At 42.1% G+C, this 25,945-nt stretch overlaps 1 protein-coding gene across 1 annotated transcript in view; it reads right to left on the minus strand.

Annotated features, from left to right (window-relative positions):
* The window catches only part of Pappa (pappalysin 1), a 228,108-nt gene that overhangs the window by 192,285 nt on the left and 9,878 nt on the right, over positions 1 to 25,945 (minus strand). The window contains exon 2 of the mRNA XM_003479141.4: positions 2,013 to 3,075. Within this exon, the coding sequence (XP_003479189.2) occupies positions 2,013 to 3,075 (1,063 nt within the window). The remainder of the gene's footprint in view (positions 1 to 2,012; positions 3,076 to 25,945) is intronic.

Here is a 25,945-nt window from a genome sequence, read left to right on the forward strand (position 1 = left end):
CAGATACGTAAATGGTTTTCAGCTATGCCCATCCTCCCTCACGTGCACTCTGCTTGGCACACAGGTACATCCTGGAAGTCTAGCCCAGTCGAACACACTACACTGAACACAGAAGACTCACATTTGCCACTTTGAAAATGACCTTCTTGACCTGTGAACTTACTAACTCGTTTTGCTCTCTAAGGTTCCTCTGTTTCTCATCAGTCAAATGAAAGTGTTAACTCCTGTCTCGTTGCCCTTGTCAAGTTCTGGCAAAGCCCCGATGAGAGCAGAGATGACAGTGCATCATAACCTGGAAGGGACTGGCCATACACCAAGGCTTCTTTACAGCATGGGCTGTGTGTGTCTCGGCGCCAAGGTGAGAGTCCAGGGGCCCTCCTGGTGCCAGGAGGCTGAGCTGACGTACTTGCTGACTTGCTGCCAGGCACGACACTCTCCTGCCAGCATTGTCATTCCTTTTCACATAGGTACTCTGCCTGTGCATGGGAGGCCCTTGCTCTCTTTAAAGACATAAAGAGAAGCGTCAGCAGAAAACCTGCAGAGGTCTGCAAATGTTCTCTAGCCATCAGCAAGTCCAGGGTCCTGTGTGTTGGACAGAATGGAAAAGTTCAGCACGAATCTGTGAAAAACAGGAAAGTGGATGTTGACTGTTCCTCTGGCTTGAAACTAGTTCCTTCAGGTCCCACATCAAATACAGGTCACTTTAGGGCTGCAAGCTGGGATTTCTTAGTATACTGGACAGCCACAGAAAAGGCTAAGTGAGACACTGGACAGAAGGCTCTTCCTTTTCCCTCTTCTCAGCTTTATAAGAGAAGACCTTTCCCCTACCTGCAATGTCCTTCCCTTTCCCCAACCCAACACCTGCTATCCAAGTTACATTTAATTCTTTTTAGAAAAAAATTGTATTGTGTAGATTTAAAGCTTATAAGATGAAATTATGAAATACACATAAATCATGAAAAATTTACCATGGTAAAACTAATAAACACATCTGTCATTTCACATAGTAGCCTTCTTCATTGCAATATCAGCTATAATCTGCATATTTAGCATGAATCCCAGATACAGCACTATTTTATTACCTCAGCCTTTGTGCTGTAATTTTAGATCTATGACTTGTCTCAAATTATACCTGTTCTTGAAGACCTTGGTGAGATACCACGTCTCTCCAAGAAATCCCCATGTGATATGCTCAAGCTGCATTCAACTTTTCCACCTTGATTTCCTAGAACACTTCCTGAACACCACACACTCTCTTTCATTAGGCAGCAAATGACAATCCTTTTTACTGACAGCGACTTATATACTAGCCAGTCATGGGGAGCGATTGTGGTTTATACTCCTCTCTGCCCTCCACACAGCTTGACAATGCATACATCATAATTATTCCCATTGTACAGAAAAATGGATTTCTAATGTCTGGAAAGTGAGAAATTAGAAAAGCTCATATCTGAACCCAGGTTGCTGATCCCAGGTACCTGCAACCCTACAGCACTGTCTAACAGACAACATGGAAATATTCCAAACTGCTCTGTCCAGCATGGCAGCACTAGCCCCAGGTGGCACATGAGTATTTGAAATGTGACCAGTGCAACTCAGGAATTAGATTCTAAATTTTACTTATTTTCTATTGATTTAAATTTAAATATTCACATGTGGTAAGGGACTACTGAATTGAACAGTATGGTCTAACTCACTCTGCTATGCACGTTATGACTATTGTCTATTTGTACGCAGTGCATATTACTCAATTTAAACATTGCAATCTTTGAAAGACAGGGTTCTGAGTCTTTCTTCATAGCCAATAGTAAATATTCCATCAGTAGATTTATCATCCACTATGCTAGTATATGGTCCCCTTCATCAGCTGAGTGATAGACTCACCTTGGTCATAGAGGTGCTGCATGAACCAGAAAATTGTCCTAATGTCTATGGGTCTCAGGTATCTTTCCTCTAAAGCAGGGTATCACATTTAGCTTTCAGCTGGGCATCTTTAGCCCAGCGGGTCTTACCTGTGTGGAGAGTCAGGATCAAAGCATGTCTTAGTGACGTCAGTGATTTCAGGGTCACAGCACTCTCCACCATCAAAGTTGAATCGTTCGTAATTGCAATCCATGTCACACACACCATTTTGCTGCTTCTTCATGAAGGCGGGGTATCGCAGATGGCGGCAGTCACCACCGTCATGGCCTGTGAGTGTGTGGTTGCACTCAGGATCACAGTTCTCATCCCCAATCTTACTGATGTCACAGTTGGCCAGAATGAGACGGTGGCGCAGGGAGGAGTTGTCCACCTCCAGCACCTCCAGTTCCCAGGAGATGTTGTAGTCCCTGAAGGCCTCGGCCAGTTGTCTGTGCTGGAAGTCCACCTGCTGCTGGCTCACAGTCGGGTTCTCATGGTCATCGTTGTAGAGGTTGACCACGCGGTAGCGCACAACCTTCGGTTGGCGGAAACTGGGGAGCTCATTGTAATTGGCAATGACTTCTGTGTTATCGCACAATGTCTGGCCACACAGAGGGGGCTCCAGATTTGTGTCTAGCAGGAAGCCATGGGCATTGCTCATTTCCACTTGGGGGCTGTTGCCATCCTTCATGGGGGACCACATGCGCTTTACATTGTCCCAGTTCTCCTGCAGGAGGAGCTGAGGTAGGGGGGTGTGCAGGCCGTGGGTTTCCATGTCCAACAGAATCTCTCGCTGAGTCCTGGCCACCTTCCACAGATGGAAGTGCTCGATGTAGCCCCGGTAGTTGTGATTCAGAGCACTGCCCCCCAACATAAGAACTTTACACTTCTGGGTCAGCGGGCTGAATATGCCACCTACTTGCTCCCCAGAAGTGGCCACCTGGGCACCATTCACATACAGCTTCATCAGACGCCCATCGTAAGTGGCAGCTAGGTACACCCACTGGCCTGGGAGGTAGCTGCGGTGGGCATTGATGGTGGTCACTTGCCGGGCCCGGTCTGTCTTCAAGGAGAAAAAGTAGCGTGGGTCTCTGTTGCCTTGATCACTGACGGTGTGAATGCCCACGACCCATCCTCGGTCACGCGAGGTATAAGAACATTTGTCATACAGCCCTATGTGACCCCAAAAGAGAAAGATGAATAAATAAAGGTGGAAGGAGAAGGCAGTAAGTTTCTTTTCTCTGGTAAGGTTTCTATTAGGATATCCTACACAAGAGGTATTTAAAATGCCTTGGGGGGCCCTGGAACTTACTAATGGTGCCTCTGGGACCACCCCAAGAGCAAGGCGAGAGCTAGAGGATCTGAGAGGGCAAGCACGTTGGTTTGGAGCTGTCTGATTACAATCTGAACCCATACAGTTTCACCTTTGTTAGCTTTGCATATGGAGCACGTAAGAAGGTTTTGTTTGGAGAGCACTTTGTCTCAAGAAAATGTGAGAGCAACAACAGAAGCAATAAAAGTCTGAAAAATCATAGGAGTTGTGGAGGATTATGTGGGGAAGAGGACTTTCTAGTTAGGATGGCATTTTAATTGTACAGTTGTATATAAGGTAGGTGTAGAAACAATGGGAGATGATTTTGGAAGGTGGTGCTCGTTTAGAAGAGGAGTTTGCTTGAGAGTCACCAGAGCTTTGAGAGGCACCTGCTCTCTGCAGGCAATAAATCACCCATAATGCTGAGGTATGGGGAAAGTTGGCCTAGAAAAGTGAAGCCCAGGGTTAAAGAACCAAGGGTCCTGCCTCTAACAGGAGTCTTTGCAAGCTGAGACATTCACCTCCAAAGAAAAGTAAACACAAAATGGCTGAGCTGGAAAGATGTTTTAAAGATTATCATCTCCAATTCTTTTACCTGACAAATGAAGGACCTGATCCATGGGATGGAAGCATTTTTTGGGGGTTCGAAAGAATTATTGACAAATCTTTTGAGACAAATTCAGCTTTTTTTCCTTTATACAAAAGCATACTGGAGATGGAGATGCTTGGATAATGGTAAAGATAATCAAACCTTGCCACGCCAGCCATCAAACTAAAATTTATACATGTACAACTCACTTAACACACATAACATCCTCCACAGCAATGATACTATATTTCTCATTTAAAGGAAGATGGGTGTGTCAATTAAAGATAAATAGATAGGTTCAAGATCAACTGGCTGGCAAGCAGATACCAGCTCTATATGACACTAGAACACATTGTCCTGTGTGCTAATCCCAGAACACATCCTACCCCAGGTCAGCAGTATTACCAGGGATTGGGTACCACCTTGTCAAAATAGATACATAGATGACTCAAAAGTTATATTATATATTTGGGGAAGTTCCAGCCAGCTATCCCTAGACTGCCATTGGGAATGGCAGTGGATTTTCTCTGGATCTAACTATCTTGATACTCACCAACCCCTTGTTCCTCAGTCTTTCTAGAATATACGAAGTGTCACTGGCATCAACAAAACTGTTGCACGGGGAAGAAGTTTTTCTAATTATGAGTGCATTTTAAGTGTCACATGACATATGAGGCCAGGCAAGAGGAGATGGAAGGATAGTTGACAGTGAATAAACGACCCTCCTTTAGGACAGTCTCTTCTCTCAGCTGGAGTATTGTCTCCATTACTATGACTTTGTGCATTTGCCATTAAAGCTCATCAAATGGTCAGGGAGAGAGTTCAGCAAAATCAATAGAGATGGCTCCTATAATCTTTTACTCCTCTGTGGGTACCATGACTTTAGAGCTTATGTATTTTGCTGTTGGCTGCTGATATGATCAGCAGTCTGGCTGGTGCAGGGTAACCCCAATTATACCAGTTTTCCCACTCCCCATGTAACAGCATTTTGGGTAGTGGCCAGAGTCTCCTTACAGTCTTCCTGCTCCTGCAGCTTGGTGACCCTGGCAGAGCACCAAGTGGGTCCTCAGGGTCTTGGCACTCTGTGATAGTTCCTCCCTGTCATATAGCGAGTCCTATTCATATCTTTCTTCCAGGTTCCCAGTGACTAATATACAAGTGCTTCTTAAAAGAAGCAGGCTGTGAAAGCCCCGTGGGTGAGGATCATTCTCTCCTCTGAACTTGTTTTCTCTTTAGGAAATTCGACACTGGCTTTCTGGTTTTGGAGTTGTCTGTGTCCTCACTGTTACCTCCTCTCTGCTAGACTGACTGATTCTCAAGAGTGATGACCATGTCTAGGTCATCCCAGTACCCTGCCCTAGGCCTAGCTAGAGCAGGGACTCAGTAAGCATCTTACTGAGACACTAGTGACTCTGCAAAGAGTAGGAAGAGACAGGCAGGGACTTTAAGGACAAACAGAATGGAAGGCACTAATTTATGTCTTTGTGGCTAAAGGACAGAGAGAACCAGAGGACAGAATGTGTTCCTGGTAGGGGAGAAAGAGCAGATTCTTTGGACTTGGGATAATCTGCTTTGAATCTTGATGACAGCAATTACTAGCCATATGTCTGGGACAAAAATTACTTCATCTCTGAGGGCCTTAATTCATCTGTTTCTCTCATCTGTATTTCTCTTTAAATATGTTGTCATACTGAAAGATATAGTAGATATAGTGTCCTTGGCATACAATAACTTTCCAAATGGGAGTTCATTTTTTAAGATGTTAGAGGGTCTGAGAGTGATATCGAGGACAAAAAAAGTAGGAAATAACTGGGAACAAAATACAGAAAGACTAGAGACAAAAAGTACCCTGAAGGCATCTTTCCCAAGGTGTTAAGAGCTAGGATGAAGGCTTGAAAAAGCAGAAGCTATACTCAAATACTCACTGGCGAGCTCTACTTAGAAACTTTAATTCCTTCTCAGCTTAGGAGATATTAAGACACTGCATATTAAAAGCTACCTCCCACTGACTCGCTCCAAAGACAAAGATCTGACTCCAGATTTGGAATAAGTTTCCCCATATCATTCTTGTTGCTGCCCCCGGGGGAATCCATGTGAGCAGAAGTAGCCAAAGCTGCCACATTCTTGTCTACCCCACCTCTTAGCTCAACTTCTCCCCCTCCTCTGCCCAACCTCTCTCCTCCTGAAAAGAAAATGAAGGGTCTTCTAATGAGAAAATTAAAAATGAAATAGTATCCTCTCCCTTTTCCTCCTTGTAGGCCTTTATTTTGCCAGGGGCTCCTGGTCCCCGGTTTTCCTGTTGCCTTTGGAAGGAGGCTAGCCTGGCTAGCAAGGTAAAATGTTTACACATCTGTAGGGTGCTCCCAGTTCAGAAGCTTCCCTCAAGCTGGGACCCCAGCTTAGGCTACCTCTGTTTGTGGGTGAGAGAAAAATAGGGAAGGAATGAGAGGGACCATCTGCTATAACACAGAGCTAAGAAGTGAGGGGTGGTTTAGCCCTGGGAGGCAGAGAGGAAGGGCAACAAGAGGGTTTTCAGTGGAACCAAGAGGAAACACATTAAGGGAAATGAGAACCTTGAAGTAGTGGTTTCAGAAGTTCAGAGGGAGATATTTACCTGCAGTCAAAGCGGCAAAAGGATATCATTGAACTTTAGTAGAGATGGAGAAGTATAGTGATGGGGTTTTTTTCTGTAAAAATAACTTAGTAGTAGTCACATTTCAGGGGACTAGATGGGAAGCACCCCATGCTACTCACCCCCAAAGCGGGGATTTGGCATCAGAGGCTTGGCATGCCAGGTAACTGCCTGGGACAAGTCACACCCTCCTTTACACTGCTGGGCTTTATTTCCCTTCTCTGTAAAAGGAGGGTCTGGGTGAAATGATAGCCTGCTAGAATTTAAGAGCTCTTTTGTTCACTCTTAGAATGGTTCCTTGTATGCAGACGCTGTTCAAAAATATGTGTTGATTTGAATTGGATGCCTTATGTCATCCCCAATACTTGCATGCTCAGATTCCCTCTCCTCTGTGTCTCTCCACACAGGACACAGAGCAGTATTCTTTGCAGGGCACAAGACTATCCACACCACTCCATGCTGCTCTTCCCCACAGTTGTTCAGCAAGACAGAGATGTAATTTTTTTTTTTTTTAAATGGTGCAACTCATTCTGAAGTCAGCACCATCTGTGTGCGACTACAGAGTGATCCCAGGGGACATATCCTCACAGGAAAAGGTGGAAGGCCACATGCAATTTTGCATGCAATCTACATATAATTAGCATACACCTGCCTCAGTGCTATACCTATGAGGAACCAGACGATGAGAATATCAAGAGCCCTTTCACAGACCAATGAGGTATAAGCTTCACATGGCAAGTGTTGAGAGGGGTCAAGATCCAAATCATGAGAAGAGCTTGCAGTAGGTTTTCTGTTAAGGCACCTGGTCAGCTGTTTTTTTGTTTTGTTTTTTTTTTTTTTTACAGAGGATTCTACCTTCCTACATCTAATCTTGAGGTACAAAGGGCTTCAGTGTTCACAGAAGCTTGATGTTTGCTTGTTTTTACTGCCTCTGTTTCTTCTCATTTTTTCCCCTTTGGACTTCACCGCAGGGAGGAATTACATGCATGAGAAAGGAAAGACCAAAGGCAAAAGGCATGCTAGGAGTTCCCCAAAATGTTGGCTTGAGCTGTCCTGGGGGAGTACGACGGCATTTAGGAACACCTTCTAAGCATCATATCAAAGATACTACCACAGGGAAGCATGGTCTGAGCATCTCATGACTCCCCAAGTCCTCCTTTCAAATATTCATTGTACTCTGAACTAAGCCTACCACTTATTATATGTCCCTTCTACCCAAATATGTGACTCCTTATTCACTGATAAATGCTTTACATCCAATAGAGCCTGGCACGTTGTGGTTGCTCCATAGAGTTTGTCACTGAATGTAAAATAAAGGCAAAAAAAGGGACTGGGTACCTTCTTATTTTTTCCTTCTTTAGATATGGTATTTAAATGTAAAAATCCCTAACTACTGTGTGTTTTGCACTAGCTCTCTTGTTGAATCTTCTCAACAAAGCTATCAGCATTGTCTAGTCTTCAGCTGAGGCTCAGGAAGAACAGATGTCCTCCAAAGCAACACAGCCCAAGGCTCAGGCTTACAGGATTCCCAGACTTGGACTTGCAATCGCGTCACCACAGTAAGTGCCAAGTGCCAAGCATTTTATTGTAAGATGTTTAAAGGCATAGCCCCCTCTAGAAATATTTTTGCAAGTCCTGCAGCGCCAACACAAGCAAGCTACACGGAACTACAAGCCAGGAGGCTGCTTTCAATGGCACTTGCTTGCCTGGACCTAAAATATGGACTCAAAATCTTTGATTGTTTACTACCAGTGATTAGTTTGCTCTATTAGGCTTGCCCCATTTTACTGGGACCAAAGATTTACTTTACTGCTGGATCTTTCTGTAATGGCATACTTTCTTGAGCTTCTCTGTCAGTGTCTGGATTCTCATCACTAGCATCCTTGTCTGTCGGATCCTGACCTTGTTTTGTTTCAACTTCCCATGTTTATACTGACTTTTTTTCCTCCTGAGATTGCTGTCTCAGTGTTGGCAGCCTCCTATATTCCCTTCCATTTTTTACGGACTAAACAGTGGTGTTTTCCTAAAAACACATACAATGGAGTTATAACCTCCTATTGCTCAGAATATAACTCTACTTGGAAATAGGGTCCCTCCAGTCTTTATTACAGTGATAGTATGAGGTATTTCCTCATCCAATAAGACTGGTGTCCTTATAAGAAAATAATAATTTGAGCACTGATGTGTAGAGAAGGAAGGCCACGTGAAGACCAGGGAAAAGAAGGCCATCTGCTAATCAAGGAGAGAGGTTTAGGAAAAATAAACAAGTAAATAAATAAATAAAGCCTCTTCTGGTCTCCAGAATTGTAAGAAAATGAAATTTCTGTTGTTTAAACCCCCCAGGCTATGGTCTTTTGTTAGAGTATTTCTAGTAAATGATTACACCATTATTTAACAAGCTTGCTGAGGTCTAATTCCAGTGGGCTTTCTCTGAAAACCATCCTCTATTCCACTGCATTGTTCTTAGTTCAAAATCATTCTCTTGCTATGATACTGAGAACCAGTTTTCCAGCCTCCTATTTTGAGCAGAGAAAGCTCAATCAGGAGGATTCAAAAACTGCTGTCAACACACACACACACACACACACACACACACACACACACACACGGACATTCCTTTCAAGAAAGGGGTGCTTCTCTGTTCCCGTGCAAATGAGCATTTATGAAATATCTGTTGGGTGCTGAGCATATAGGAAGCTGCTTTCAAGATAAGACACAGTCCTCAGAGCCACCTTGTCCCACTGCTGCTATGTATCAACAAGAAAACTTGAGACTCAGAGAAATGAGTCCCCAAGTCACACAGTGCTCAGTGATAGGAAGGACTGAAATTCACATATCCCAATACCAAGTTCAGGTCCTCCACAGCCAAGTGGTATCCCTGTGGTGGGTGTCTCCATCCTGTGGCTTTTCCAAAAATCTTTTTCTATAATAATTTAACTCAACAGATTTTATAATATTTAACTTCCTTTTATCACTATGAAGGGAGGAGAATTAGCAAAAGATGAGAATTTACATTTGGTTTGTATTGCTGTTTGTTTTTTCTCACTAGGAAGAGAAGATACTGTACACCAAAGCCTTGCCCAGGGCATTCCTCCCTATGAAAAAGTAGCACTTTCAAATAAATAATAGTAGTAACAAGCAGTTTGTGGAAACTTTCATGTAGCATGTTCTCTGATCAGCATAGGTATCACATGGAAAGTTCCTTGAAATGAGCTTTATTAATATAAAGAACAGGTCCTTGAAGAATAAGAAGCTAATGATTTTCCCCTCCAAGGATCCCAGGTAGGAATTGGGAGAATCATGATTACAATAGTCTGAGTCTAGAGCCAAAATTTGAACCCAGGCTGCTTCAGAGTGGAATAACCTTCATGAATAGCCAATGCTCCTATACTCAACCCTGCTACCATGGTGCTGTGGTCACTAGACAAGGAGTTCCCACCCTGAGTTTCACTTCTCTTCCTGAGACAGTGGGGCCCGGTGGAGGGTCAGAGAGGTCCTTTCCATGTCAGACCCTGGCTCCTTCAGACCACCCAGCTTGGGGTCCCATCATGGGAGAAGTAAAGGCACAGTGGGGAAGACAGCTTCAGGCCCTCCCATTTAAGGATGTCCACTAGCTTTGGGACATCTTCCTGGAGAATACCAGCAGAGGTGAGAGGATGTGGGGACGAAAGGGGGAATTTAGGTCAACAATCTGGTTTCTTTCAGGAGGCTAAAAATATTAAAAGCTAAAGGTTGAAGCCAGTCCTTTTGTTGTTTTGTTTTGTTTTCCCTTCCATGATTTAATCGCTGATATCAAAGCCACAAAGGAATGCTTGAGAGAGCAATCCTATGGAAAGCTTTTATCTGCCCAGACGAGAGTGATTAAAAGAGACAGATTTAGGTTAAGTGTACCCATGGTCCTCACACTAACTTCAGTAAGAGAGAGACCCACCAAAATGACCCGAAGGACTCGGTACCACCGGGCTCTCAGAGGAAGGCCGGGATGTTACCAAGCAGCATACCTGAGGGAATGCCTCTCGGCATGCTCAACCTTGTGAGAACACCCATGCTCAAAAGACTCTCCTTAGACTAAGTGGAAGGAAGGGGCTAATGGTGAGTCAGTGCTGGAGGATTCTGCCAAGTTGCAATGAGTTCTGGGCATCTTGTCTCCTGGTATCAGAGAGATGAGAATATTAATGGTAACCAGATAGGGCAACTCACAAAGTCACCATTGGCTTAGATGTCTCCTACAAGATGGCTGTGTAAGAGCATGAGTAGGAGCACTTTTCTTTCTTAGGACTGAAGGGACAGTAGAACCAGGATCCACAATGTAACCCTTATCTTCTCTCCTACTGGATTATTTTTCCTTCTTAGGAACAATTACTGGAGATCTCCCTGAATACATGGGTGTGTTTACCTGTTTCACTAGCTATATAACCTCGGTTGTGTTAACTCACCTCTGCAGCTTCAGTTCTTCCACACAGTCTCTCGGGATGAAAAGTTTTACCCTCTATGAATCCCAGATCTCTTTTGAGAAAGAGACCAGATAAATGGACACAGAATTGCTTACAAACTATTTAAAGCTGTACAAAAATGAGACAAGTTTTTGAATAATATGCCTAAAGGTTCCTGAAATCCATAACTACTGACGCACAGACTCTTCAGTACACTTCTGATGGCAAGCTACTCCTGAGGGTTCAGAATGCCTCTGTGTTTGCCTCTATGCCTTAAATTTTCAGCCCACTTTGCTCATACATAAGTATTCTGCAAGCTCTTAGATATTAACAATTCTTAGCTCAAGTAGTGGCCCTGCCACCCCTTGGTCTGTGATTTGGAAAGTCAAGATAGTTGTTTTAGTATTAATTTTCTCATCTGTAAGATGGAGCGAGTGTACCTTTTCTTGATGGTTGTAAAGGGAGCAAGTGAGCAGGTACATGCTCCAGGATTTGGCACACAGCCACTGGCAGTGGAACACGTGTGGAAACACATGTAGTTTGGAGTCAGACAGATGTTTGTCCCAACTCTGTACCTTATTAGCTGTGTAGCCTTGGGCAAAATCTTGGCACCTTCTTGATCATTTCTTCAAACGTAAACTAAAAAGCAAGTACTCAGTACACAGCTCCATTTTACATGTTCTGTAAGAGATGGCAAATGCTCCTTTACATAGCCTATAATAACTACAATCATGCTTTGCACTGATAGTCATGATTCATTTCAGTTCCTTTTCCTCAGATTGAGACACCCTCACTGCATTTTCTGTACTTTTTTTTTTCCTTTCTTTATTTTCAAGACAGTAATGCTATGTATTTCCGGCTGGCCCTAAAGTGTTCATCCTCCTGCCTCTGCCTCCCCAGTAGCTGGGATCATGGTGTGTGCCATCATGTGCTGTTAAAATCTTCCATTTCTTTCACTCTTGTCTGAAAGATAGATACGCTCATTGCTGTTTTTTTTTTTGTTTGTTTGTTTGTTTTTTTCCACATTGCCAACAAAATTGGTGCTTACCAACTTTTAAAAGGGTGTGGTAGAAGAGAGGAAGGAAAAGACAAAAAAGAGGGGCGGGAATGGAGAGAAGTACATTTTGGTTTTGTTTGCCCTTAGTGAACAGCTACAGTAGCTCAAACAGATCCTGGTAGACCAGAGGTGCTGATGACGGAGAGGCTCTGTAGAAGAGACTGCATCTTTGGTCATTCTGATGACTTCTTCTCCCCACTCATTTATCCACACTGCAGAGACAGTGATTCCACTTATGAACAAACTGTCAAGGACCAGCCCACCCTTCCACATCCTAAACCTTTACTCTTCACCATTCATAGAATCAGGCAGAATCAAGGTTGGACGTTCTCTTACTGGTCTTTGTATTAATCTCCTTTAAAATTTATGAGGTGTGATCAAACTACATAGTAAATGCTTAAACTAAACAAAATATTACAGTGGAAGACATGCTGCCATCAATCCCCCTTGCTTTGAACTTATGTAGGCCATCCTTCTTGCCAATTTCTGAAGCAGTTGTCAAATTCTCTTTTCTGAGTATCTTTAAGAGATGTGATAAGAAAAATATGGTAAATGCTACTGCCAAGTGCCATCCAAAAGAAAGGCAAACTCATTAAAACATTACACTTTGTCCTTAGCCACTTTTTCACCAGCTCTCGCACTGTAAGACTTCTGGCTCTTTCCCAAATATAAAAGGACCATGAGAGGTAAATGTTTTGAACTAATTCAGGACATCAAGGCATCTACAAAACACCTCACAAGAGAGGGAGCCCAGAGCTGCTTCAGAAAGTGAAGAGAACAATGGGTAAGTGTTGGTTACCCTAGCACAGAGAATCTCAAATTTCTTTGAAATTTTAAAATGAAAAGCATCATAATTATTTCATCTGCTTTTTTCAACACTTTCTACAGTAAATAAAATAGAAATGATTATTTTGTTTACTCAAATAGGAAAAGTGAGGTTCTAAGTGAGGCAGTGAAATAACCAGTATCACACAACTTGTAAGAAGTAGACCCAGGACCTCAGCCATAAAACCCAACCCAGCATCCACTCACATCCTTTGCCAGCACCTCTTGCTCTATGCATGTTTCATGCCAGAGTGATAGTCTCACCATCTATACCACATTGTTAGTCACGTTTACACAGTGGCTTTCATATTCATCTAAAGGAAGAGAGTTTGAAGTTGAAGAGTGGTGCGTATGCAATCCATTGCAAACAATCAACAGACTCCATCTGTCCCTTTAGGAACCCACTTGAGAAAGACAAGGGAGTTCCTACTTTCACAGTCCAAGTACAGTATTATCCATATTGCAAATGATCATGGGAAAAGGGAGTTCCAGGCATCAAGGAACATTCTTGAAATTTCTAGAGCCAGTACGTAGACTAGCAAGTAGGAAACATTGATCAGTATTGATAAAGTGCTTACATATGCACATACATAACAAAGGAATCAAATGAATACATGCAAGCATGTTTTCTTGAAGGAAAGCACAATGGACAATCTAGTGATTAAAAACACAATATGGAAAGAAATACAGGTCAGTTAAGTGCTAGTTTCAACATGACATCAATGCAGCTTTTGTTGGAGGATATAAGATACCATTTTCAAGACACTTAGCAAAGTATAAAATAAGTACTCAAGGAATGTGCATTATTATGAATGATTGTGAAAGCAAGTAAGAACAACTCCATGTTGGAAAACCACAAAAAAGAATTGGAGAGAAGAGATAGATGTCAGTAATAAGCTCAGAAGCATACTTCACATGTCCCTGTAAAACCACAAAGACTTGTCAATTTAATCTCAGCACCAACTATATCAGTATTTCCAGATTCCAGAGATCATGGCAGAGATGGTCATTCACATTCCAGAAGAAAAGGAAGGTTTCCTCATACGATGAATTCTGCTGCATAAATGTATGTGTGTGTGCTCCTTTAAAGTTTGAAAGGATACACCATATATTCTTTAGCCCAACACACTCTTATTTAATGAATGATCTTTATGTAGTCATGTGGATATCACAGCATTCTAGCCATGAGTTCCCAAGCCCCCAGGAGATACAGACACTTATTTCTCCAAGATGGGGGAAGGTGTGAGCTCTGGTTTCAAATTTCAGCTTTGCAACCACACAACATGAGATTTAAGCAAGCCATAACACCTGTCTGAGTTTTCTTTTCCTATTTGCTAAAATGAGCCTACTACTGCCTACCATAAATGTTTAGTGCTATCAGGTATGGGGGAGTAAACACTTGGTGTGTGGTATATTCTCATCACTGTTACTGGAACTCTCCTAATTGGCCCATGTTCCAGTAGTTTTATCCCTTTCAGACACAATTTGCAAAGCACCACTGATTCATCTTCCTCACTTTTTGCTTTTTATTATTCTCTCAAATGGACAAACAAGAGCCTCTCAGGGTAAAGACCAACCACACCCTTGTATCTTAGATATTGGTTTCACCTGTCATGGAGAATGAAGACAGGCTCCAGGTAAGTCTCTCTCTTTGTTCCGTCTTGTTTCCTCCAGATGGGCTTGCCTCCCTAGAATCCCTCTTTTCTGATTTTGAAGACCAATGCCAATGCTATCTCTTACTTTTGAAGTCATGAGTCTGCACCACCAGTGCAACAGTAGTGGTGAGTACCAGACAGCGGCCATCCTCTGACACAGGTGTGGTCAGTCTTTGACTCGTCCATCCTTCTGCACCTGCTCCAGGACAGAAGGTTTGTCTCCTAACTCCCACAAGTGGTTATGCAAGAGTGTAGGTGCTAGCTCTCTTTCTTGTGTCTTAATGCTAGTTTCTGATATGTGATTGTTGCTCTAATTTCTCCTTCATGACAATTACCATGGATGACACTATGCTTTCTTCTGAAGTTCATCCTTTCAATGGCTATCTCCTTTCCTAGACTGTAAGTTCATGAGGCTAAAGAACAGATGTCTGTTACTACTCTGCACCCAGAGCCTTCTATTTGGTGACTTGAACACATACATATAATAAAAATTTGTGTCTACTTTCTCATCTGCAATGGAAAAAAGTTTGGTCAAATAGCTTGTAAAGTTTATTGAAAATGCATGCAGAATATTTCTGAATTGGGTGTAACAAGAGATGTAGTTGTTTCCTAATTTGCCACTAATGTACTAAAGATCTTGGTCAAATCCATTTTCATCATGGGCAAGCCAAGTGATGTCCACTTCATGCCTGATGCAGGGCCAAAGCAGGGTATGTAAAAACTACCTCAGACTGTGTGGGCTGAACACCAGAGACAAAAGCTCCTCTCTTGGGTGAAGCTGCCATCACCTCATCTAGGTCTACAGAGAGGTGTGAGCCTTACCAGGAGAGATGGTAAAGGAAGATAAGGAAGGGACAAGGCTGGACAGGCAAGTTCCATTTCACAGTGCATCTAAAATTACTCCCTGGGCAGACAGAGTAATGATAGCTGAAGCTCAGTGAATATTTGTTGTGTGTGAGGCACCTTCTAAGCACTTTACAAGAATTAACAAAGCAAAATCTCACAATCCAAGAGATATTATGGTTGTCTCTTCCCTTTCCTTTTTTTTTTTTTTTTGTAGTACTGGGGTTTGAACTCACAGTTACATTCCCAATTATTTTGAATTTTTCATTTTTTAGACAAAGTTCTGCTTAGTTTCTGCTATGGATTAAATCAGGGGCTTAACTTAACACCAGCTGAATTAAGTCATCATGGTACTGAGCATAGATGTTCCACCTGAGGGAAGTTGCCAGCAAAACAGAGACCTGGAGAAGAAGAGCTTCCCCAGTGTGTTTGACCACTGTAATCAGAGGAGTTTGGGATCCTGTTGGTGAGAGTGGCTGTGGTTCCCTTTAGGGGAGCTTTGGTCCTTACATTGAGCATCACTTCTTGGCTCTGAGGCAGAAGACATGTACAGTTTAATCTCTAGGAGAAACTTGTCATGTTGGTTTTCTGGCATATACTTGACTGTTCTTATCAGTGGAGGAGCTCGGGACCTCTGTGTCACTGAGGATGGCTGTGGTACTTTTCAGGGCAGCCCTGGTTCTTATTTAGAGTATGACTTCTGGGCTCCAGTGTAGAACCCTCAACCTACCAGCACAGTTCTTTCATCCTGCTAGCTTCCACCGCTGAACTTTGGGCCTTCCCAGCATGGATCCATAAAACAGACTGGTGTGAGTCCTTCTAGTGGGCTCTAGACCTCCAGTTGGACTCGTGGGAAGCATTATCATGGGCTCTAGGTTTTCATCTGGGCTCTTGCAGGACATTGCTGTGGGATCCAGGCCCCTGGCTGAATATTCTGAGTCTTTAGTGTTGTGGATAGATTTCCTGCACTTCCTGGGTGACCATCATAAAATAATACTATAAATTCTATATCCTGATTCTAATTGTTCTCCTCACAACCTGTGACTACAACAGTTTCTAAGTAGTTCTGACTGGCTTGAACACATGATCCTCCTGTCTAAGCCTTCAAAAGTGCTGGTATTACAAACACACAGCACCATATTCAGCTGATCATTCCATTTTACAGATGAAAAAACCAAGACTCAGAAGGCTCACATAAGTGTTGCAAGGTTGAGTAGCTGTTTGGCAATTGACAGAGGTGGGTTTCACAGTTCTTAACATTATATCATGTTGCTTAGCTTGGGAAAACCCAACTTCACGAAGAAAAAGGGTCTTTTAAAAATATAAATAAATAACATATAATTTAAAAGTTCTATAATAAAAGTTAAAAAAAACTAACAGAGCTCCGTGTAGGAAATACTTGATTCTGACAAAAAAAAAAAAAAAAACCTAAAGGAACATACCTAGAAAAGTCTCAAGAGAAGCTGAGCCATGATAGGTACAGGATTAGGTAGGGAGAAGTTCGGAAATGCCTGTCTAGCAGAAGGTAAAATATAAGCAAAGGTGAGAGCTATGAAGTCACGTGCAGGTAACCCTGGAAAAGAGGCAGACATTGACTGCATTTGGTGGAGTTCAGGGTGTACAGTGGAAGAGAAGGAAAGGAAGGAGAGGGACCACCTGAGGTTGAATGCTGAAGTTTTTCCATAGACAACAGGGGATCTTGCTGGGGTTTGAAGCTGGGCATCCAGAGGGGGATGAGGATCTTTTGCTAAAGATGACAGGTATCCTTTTCAGAGTGACTGAGCAGGTGGAGTCAGGACTAATGACTCAGGACACCCTGTGTACTCATTGGGTACTCTGAAGTCATTTCAATTATTAACGAAGAGAGTGAAATATAAGCAAACTTTTGGAGAGGGCTGATCAACTTTTTTTTTTTTTTTTTTTTTAGCTAGATGTTTATTTTCTGTTGTTTTGATGTCTGCTAGAAAATCCTGAACTGTAACTCAACCCTAAAGAACCCATTTAAGGCTCTCTTCTAGGAGGATAAATGGGGTTTGAATGCTTACTGGGACTTCAGCATTTTACTGTATTCTACTAAGTAGAGAACAATCCTGGTCTCTAGTTGATCTTGATTAAATTTCACCTACCGTTTGGCCCCTGGTTTCCCCCTATACTCAACTGGCAAATACTAATTTAATCTCTAAGCCCCCTTTTAACTCTACAAGTCTATCACACAAAATCCTTGAAGGAAAGGGACTTTATATCCTTTGACTTTCTACTCTTAGTGCTTAGCTTGACGACTTTCACATGGTAAACCTAGTTAAACACTGTTGAACGAGTGGAAAAGACTGAGTTCCAGAATACGTGGAACAGTGGACTCTTTAGAGGATTTTAAATAGAAAGTTTGGAAGTAGCAACTATTTTTTAAAAAAAGAGCATAAAAACAGGCAGATCAGTAGCCCAGACAAGGCAGTATTTCCCCTCTGGCTGTGAAACAGGTTGCAGAGCTGAGACACTATAGAGTGGAGGAGACCAGTGGGGAAGAGGCCAGGGACACTTCAAGCTCAAGTAGAACCCAGAGTAAAAGAGCTTGAAGGTGGGAATATACATTCTAGGAATATTACATAATTTCATTTGATCTGAAGAATCCAGGTAAACCAGCAATCGTCAACCAGTAGAGATTTTTTTCCCCTCAGAGGAAATCTGGAAACATCTGCACGTATGTTGGGTCATCACAGCTAAGGACAGGGTGAGGCGTTGTTACTACCTGCAGTGGGTGGAGGCCAGGATTCCTCTGAACATACTGCAATGCACAGGGCAATCTCCACAAGAAGGGATCATTCACCCCAAATGCCCATGCTGCTGAGGTTAGAAAACGGTCATGTGAGGATCTAAGAAAAGTTAAAGCAGGAAAGAAAGTTTGGGTAACAAGTTGAATGTGGGGCTAATTTATCTGGACCGAGGAGTTTTTTTTGCGGAGTGGTAAGACTTTGGCTTCTGGACACTGATTCTACCCCTTAGTTGTTAAGGACCTTAGTAAACTCATAATATTTTTCATCTCTCATCTGGGAAACTGATACATTAATAGTACTAACTTTAGAGGATTACTGTGAGGATTTAAAAGACAATGCATGCAAAATACTTAGAATAGTGCCCGAACCATATTACATACCAAATATATTGGCTACTATCATTACTATGTACACATAATAGGGAGCTATCACAGACTCAACATTAAGAGTGCCTAGAAAATGCTCTAGAGCTGGACAGCCCTCATGTAACTATGGTACCCACCAGATTAGTAATTCTTTTGCAGCCAGCTTCTGCTTCAAATGGCACTGCAGGCTGTATGTGTTTGGGTTTTTCTTAGTTTGTACTCTGTCTGGGCTTTGTCTCCTAGATATGCTCAACATCCAGGTGAGCATCCGAATGGCTTTCGAGTTCAGGCTCCTCATGGTTTTAATGAATAAGTGGAAGGAGACAGAGGAAACCGGACATGTGGACAGATGGAAAGATGGAAGCGCTCCGTGAAAGCTGCTGCCAGTGATACCCTCTCTGCACAGGGATTCCAAGGACGAACCTAGGGCACACTTTAGAAGATTGTTTAAGCTACTGATGCTGGTCTTTTGGAGTCCTTGCTTGTAAAGAGATATTTTTGCTGACATTGGGCTTAGCACTGGTGGACAGAGTGGGGAGCAGGGGTGAGAAGTTGGAGAAACAGGCAAGTTGTGTCCAAAAGCCTTAGACCATGTGTTTGTTGTTGAGAATACAAAGACCTCACTGTATTCAGGGAAAATGCTTGTTTTACGAGGAGAGTGGGAATATGATAGGTACATGTCGAAAATGCTTCAGAAACTGAAACAACCCCACGCCATGAGGGCTTCCTGCTCTTTTCTGCACCCAGAGGCCCACAAGCATCATGAAGCCTCAGCATCACTAAGCAAGGGTTTTGAGAATGGAGACAAAAAGAGTCCAGGAACAAAGTAACGGCGAGCTCTCCACTCTGTCTCCACCGGTGAAGGCTGTCCTCTTCCTAAGGCATGGTTCTGTCTCATACCTGTATTTGATTTTCCCTCATTTGCTGACCTGAGCAATGGAAATAGTTATTGATCTAAAATATCAGCATTGATAAAGGAGTCTTTGATGGTCCAGTTCCAGACTCCAAGCACTATGAGAAATATGTATAGTAATGTAACTATGCAGACAGAGCACTTTAATTTCTTCAAAGTAGTTTTCAGCTTCTGAAGAGAGTGGTTTTCAAACTGTACTCTTTGGAAATGCAGGATTTGGTGGAATTTTTAAAAAAGGGACTCCTGGTAGCATAAGACCTAGAATTGGAATCACCAAAATTTTATTCCAGTCCTATCACAAGAACTAGTGAGTAGATTACATATGGAAAGAAGAAAAGAAGTAAGGAAGGAAAAAAAAGACTGATGAAGAGATAGATGGATAGAGGGATAGATGGCTGAAATAGTGGATAAAGTCCACAGGGAATAATTACCAGAAGGACCATTTCAGGCCATGGTAGAAGTAAAGGCTGATTTAAAATCTCAGAGAAACTCAGAGACCAGAGTTTGAATAAACAAAGTTGTAGATTATGTTTCTGAGGAATAAACTAATTTCTCCTCAGTGGGGGGAAAAAGCTCCAAATGGTATTTACTCCAAGGAGAGCATAGATGAAGGAAGGTGTAATTCCTCGGTCCAGTATGACAACTCAACCTCAACATTCTCATTTTCACAAATTCCCTTAAGGGTTCAGATTTTAGAGCTGGGAACAGGCTTCAGGAAATGACCTGATATGCACCCCTGCTTTTCAGCATGTAAGTCATTCTTTGGGGGCCACAGTTTCCTTTAAGAAACTGATAACATATTCCAGAAAAAATGTGTACAGCCTCAAACTTTTACAGAAAGTGTCTTGAGGTTTATAAATCTCTTCAAGTTCTTCTAAGGCCAAGTGTATAAACCCCATTCTCTTCTATTTGATCTAAAATATGAGTGCTATTTATGTGTTTTAGTTTGTGCTAGTATTAGGAAACAAATGTTAATGATGTTAGTCAAAATGGTAAGCCGTGACAAAAAAATATCAACAACCAATTCACAGCAGGACAAGGCTTGTCACTGAAACTTCTCTCCTTGTTTCATGCAATCCATCCTCTCTATAGTGGTCAGCTTGATCTCGAAACTCTGTTGTATCATGCTGGGAACTTCCTTGTGTACTCGGATTAAAATTCAGGTCCCGTGGATTGGGCTGTTTTCAGGTAGACACACAACTCTTTCAGGGCTTGCATACTGACTTCTCTATTGTACTGAGTGTGTCCTCCCTATGGTCTGTTCACCAGCAGCCATCTCTAGCATCCTAATATGGATAACTTGTTGTTTTTAATATGGCCTGAAGATAAAAATGCATGTTCCTCTGTTCCTGTCATTCCCAGTACCATTTTCGTTTACTTTCTTATAGCAAGTCTCACAATCAGAATATAAATCTTATAATTGTTTACTGGGTTATTGTTTTTTATCTTCATAAAAATACAAATACACAACAGAAGGGAACTTGCTCTGTCTTGTTCACTACTACATCTCACAGTTCTGGGCATATACTACATATTAGTTGATCTACACAGATACATAGAGGCTTTTTTTTTTAATATCAATGTTGTCACTTTTTTATTATGGAACTCTGAATAAGTTTCTTCCACTTTTTGAACTTAAAGTTTCCCGGTATAAAAAGAGAGATAGTGTTATCTAACTATAGGATTCAGTAATCTAAGGTGTTTAGGTCTAAGCTTGTGGGTCCAAATTCTATGATATTTTACCAGAACAGAAGGAGAGGTCATAAAAATTGGGCCTTGAACCTTCTCTGTGCCCAACTTTCAGACAAATTTGTGCTGACTTTTTTGTCTTTTCTGGGTATCAGAGTCTCCATTTGTGAGCTTAGGAGACCGTGCTACAGTTGTTGTAAGTCTGCATTTTCATCAATCTAGCTGTGATTGCACAAATATTTGTTGAATTCTGCAATGTACAAGTACCGGGAAGGTGCCCTGGGCACTTAGAACTCCTTCTCCATTGAATCTTCCTCACAGATGAGGGGTCACTGAAGAACAGGTGGGGGTTCTGGCAAGAACGGGGTCATCTCCCATGTAGCCAGACTTCATCTTTCAGCAGCTTTATCCTGAAGTATAATAATGGGAGGGTCCAAACTATGCTAGATAAAGCTAATAAGGGTAGTACCATGGGCTCAAAAAGAAAGGGAAGCACAGGGACAGCAAAAGGAAAAGAAAAAAAAAATATGTATGTGAGATCAGCTCAGAGAAACTAGGGCCGAACCTAACAGCCAATGCCATTCACAATATGTTTGCCTTCACTGCTTGATCTTTCCTAAGGTTTATGCTGTGAATTCTTAAATCTCTTGTCCATGGCATCAGCATCTTATAATCACCAGTTTTCTCCTTTATTTCAAACCCTTGTCAATCAATTTATCCAGTTAAGAGTTTACTTGGCACATATGAATGTGGCTTGTAATGTGCTAAATGGTTAGAGTTACATAGATGAAGACAGAAATAGATCTCAGAGATAAATGGGAGAAAAAGACAGACACCAATATACACAAAGTAGAGTGTGGTCAATTCTGTGAGGGGGGAACACAATGGCATGATTAGACTTTATTTGAATGATGATGAATGAAATTGACAATAATTTCCTAACACTAAACTCTGAAAAGCAATTCGGGGTCAATGTCCACAGATGAAGCACAAATATTATTTGATTTATGAATGTATGTTTGAAATGACATGCATGGTTCTATATATTCTGCATACACACACATGCCATCGACTTCATGAACAAATCCTTTGATCTTTTCAGATGGAAGGATTTTATGCTCAGAGTATTTTTCAGTCCCCATGATAAACATAGGTGTTCCACAACACGGTGTTTCTCCCTCTGTGCTTTCCTAGTACTTTATTAATTGCTTAGTTATAGTAGTTACCATGACGTCATGTATCTGTTTACCAGTCTGCTTCCGCCACTAGGAGCTCTCAAGGGATGCGAACTGTGCCTTATTCTTCCTTTAAATCTCCATTTCCTAGCTCAGGGTGTGATTTATGAACACTGTTCAAAAATGGGCCATTATGTGAATGGATGGATGGACAGATGGGTAGAAATAGAAGTAGGGAGAGAGGAATGGAGGGATAGAAGGAAGAAAAAAAGAGAGAGACAGAAGAAGGGTAGGAGGGAAGCAAGGGAAAGAAAGATGTTTTACTTCTAATAAGCTTTCATCTCCTAGTGAATCTTACAGAATGTCTAAGACAGAGGTTTGGCATCTAAGAAGTAAAATCATTGAACAGCAGTACGAGGTTTTCTAATATCACTCACTAATACCTGCCCACAGTTAAAACAATCATCTCAAACCATAAAGGAAAACAAAGTGATTCAGTGGAAGGAGCACTAATTTGGGAGTCAATTTTGTTGCCAGTTTACTTTAGCCTTATTTGACTAAACTTAACTTACTTCAACAAGTCAACTTTTGCCTAGACCTCAGTTCTTCCATGGCTCACCTGGGTAGATTTGATGAAGCAGATTCTTTGTCATTTCAGTTCCAGAATCTGGGAAAGGGGTGGACAACACATTGAATGTGTTTGTAATAAACCATACCTAATCGGATGAGTGGAGCTACTCAGTACAGTCATCCCTGATAGCTTCATAGGGGCTCTGTTAGGGTTGAACTGGCTCCAATGATAGCTATACCACAAATCAGCTTGGCCACTTCAATGTCAATGTGTTACACAGAACCCTGCAGTACGTACAGCATGTCCCCCACATACTTCCCGGATTTGGCTCAGAACATGTCAGGGCTCTTCCTCAGAGGATGACAATGTGTCTCCACTGTGCATATTTGAGGGAACATGTCCCAGACTATGATTCCCAAAAGAGGAATCAAGAAACATTTTTGGCAAAAGCAATGTCTTTGAAATAACTGTGTTTCTCCCAGTAGACCACTTAAAGGTAAAAAAATAAAATGCTCTGGTGGATGTAAATGGGCTTTCTGTTCAAAAGTCACTTCCAAATAAAATATACTTTTGCATATCAAAGAGATTTCTCAGCCAAGCTCTTTGAAATCTTACAATGTTCATTCAGATTTTTTCCTCCCTTTCTCTCCCCCTCTCTCTTCTTTTTAATCTACATTTGTTAAGTGTCTCCTTTAGCCACTAGGGGCACTACCACTCCCATGGATCCATTCATTCATATATCCTCGAGTATGTGCATCTCTTGTGGAACAGTTAGTGGATCGCTAGGGTGTTCCAAGCAATGCGGCAGGCTCACACACTAAAACAGAGACAAAGTTAAAACAGTCTGGGTTGGAATTCCAGTCTCACCACCCATTAGCTATAGATCTTTGGTGAGTCACACACATTTCTAACCCAGTTTTGGAGGGCATAACATGTAGCACTCAGCACAGTGCCAGCACATAGTAAGTGCTCTTATAAACTAGCTGCTTTATGACTGTCATTATTGCTGAGAATGTGTATTCTCCCCCAAGGGCACATAAACAACACACAGAGAATTCCAGATTCTGAGGTCACTGCAAGGTCTCACAAGATCAAGGGAAGCAGATGGAAAAGCCCCTATTGGGAAGATGGGAAACGAGTGAAAATCCAAGCAACAGATATAACTGCCAGGATGCTTGAAGCCCAGTAAGACCTTGATAAGGGAGAGAGGAAAATAGGAGAAGGGACCACGGTTGAGAATTCTGTGCCACAGTGCAGACACAAAACAAATGCTTTGCAAACAGGCCAGGGGCTGAGAAGGAAAGACCAAGGCCAAAATGTGGCTTGGATTACAGAGGCCACAATGTGAGTTGAGGAGGCCCTTAAATACACTGTTCCCTCCTCCTTGTTTTGGAAGGCCAAATTTCTTTTCCCTTCTAACTTCTTTGCTCAAGGGTAAATGGAATTAACCACTGTGTAATGTTTCTGACTGTGACGCACAGGACAGGTCATGTGCTTTGGTTACGTAATGCAATGTGCCTGAGGTTCCTAGGCTCTTTCTCCCAGACTTATTTGACATTGGGCTCCCTTATTTATTCATCCATTCCATGAAGAATAATACATACTGCTTCTTTATACGCCAGGCTCTATGCTCGGCATCAGAGAAGTTAAAATAGACTCCAATATGGCCACGATTAAATGTGATCAAGAAATGCAGGTGAGAGTTTTAATATAAGGGTGTAGAAGGTATGCTGGAGATGGATAGGGAAGGGGAACAAGTTACACACTGGGATGAGTCAGAGAGGACTTCGAAAAAGAACCTTGAGCAGGACCCTGTGGGCAGCAAGCCTTCTGGAAAAAGTGTACAGAAATACAGGAGACAAGTTATGCAAAGGAAATGATGTTTAAAAAAACTGATGTATTTGGGGAAAACTTCAAATAATTGAGATGTTGATGAAGAGCTGCTAGTTTGGACTAATAAAATCAGATATGCACTTAAGAGAGATGTTCCTTGTTGCAGGATAGGTTGAAGGAGCACAGCGAATGAGGCTCAGAGAAGTGAGCATTTTATTACCAGGGAGAGTCACGTAGGAAAAGAAGAGAGACTAAGCAAAGAAAGGAAAAGGCTGGTTATGAAAATGCTAAGAAAGCAGTGTAGACAGAGGTTGATTGACTGACTGTATACAGTGGTTGATGTATCTAGAGTTGGTAACATGAACCAAGATAAGAACACAAAAGGTTTTGGAGCAAAGATGATTCCTCTTTGGATAAGTTTGTAGCACACGTCCACATTCTAGTGGACAGCTAGACTTACGAATTTGGATTTCAGTAGGGTTTGGAGATGAACAATGGTCATCAGCAAAGAGATGGTAACCAATAGAAATGATACAAAGAGGGGTTAAAGTGGACCTGAGAACTTAGAAAAATGCTTTCTGTAGTGTGATCACTGACATGGACAAGCCACTTTCCTCACGGACTCTCATTTATGTATCCAAGAAATAAATGGCTTACAGAGGTCCTTGTAGCTTTTGCATGCCTTGGTTCCTTCACCTTCATGGATTTGACTTCACAAGACTGAACATGTCTCATGTTTTCTAGCTGTGAGTTCCACATCTCCTAGAGCAGAGCTGCTTGGTTCCTGATTGCCTATTACTATGTCCTTCTCTGATTTCTCATCAGCCTCTGTAGATGATGAATCTATAACCTTACTGCAGCAATACATCTGGTCACATTCTCCTCACTTTCCCATTCATGCAGCAGGAAGAATTAAGGAAAGATGACTATGGTGCAGACAGAGCAGTGACTTCTTTGACTATGTAGGTGACAAGCACAGCTGAGATCACCAGTTTCTTGAAGAAAAAGACAGGAACATGGCCCTAGTTTTGGTCATGCCATCCCTCTATATGCATGCATAAATATCCCAATGAGAGGCTTACTTCCTCCTGGATTTGGTTGCTTGTGTTCTCTAAATGGGCTGGAATTTCACTAGGTTTTTTCACATTGAAAAAGGGTGACTCCTAGAACCCTTGATGCTGGGTTTGTGGCTAATAATGCTAGAAAATAAACATTTACTTTCTCTTGTTCCAAGAAAAATCTAAGTGGCCAAAGTAAAAGTGAGGGGTGTTCAGAATAGAAGGACAGGGAGAGGAGAAGGTGAGAGGGCAGCAGACACACTTCAGGCACGACAGTGGGACAGTCCCTGCAGAAAAAGAGGTCGGCAGGTGACTATGGGTA

The sequence above is a fragment of the Cavia porcellus genome, unplaced genomic scaffold (assembly GCF_034190915.1).
Source record: "Cavia porcellus strain 051 isolate PalLab524CR breed Dunkin Hartley unplaced genomic scaffold, mCavPor4.1 scaffold_1, whole genome shotgun sequence".
NCBI lineage: Eukaryota > Metazoa > Chordata > Mammalia > Rodentia > Caviidae > Cavia > Cavia porcellus.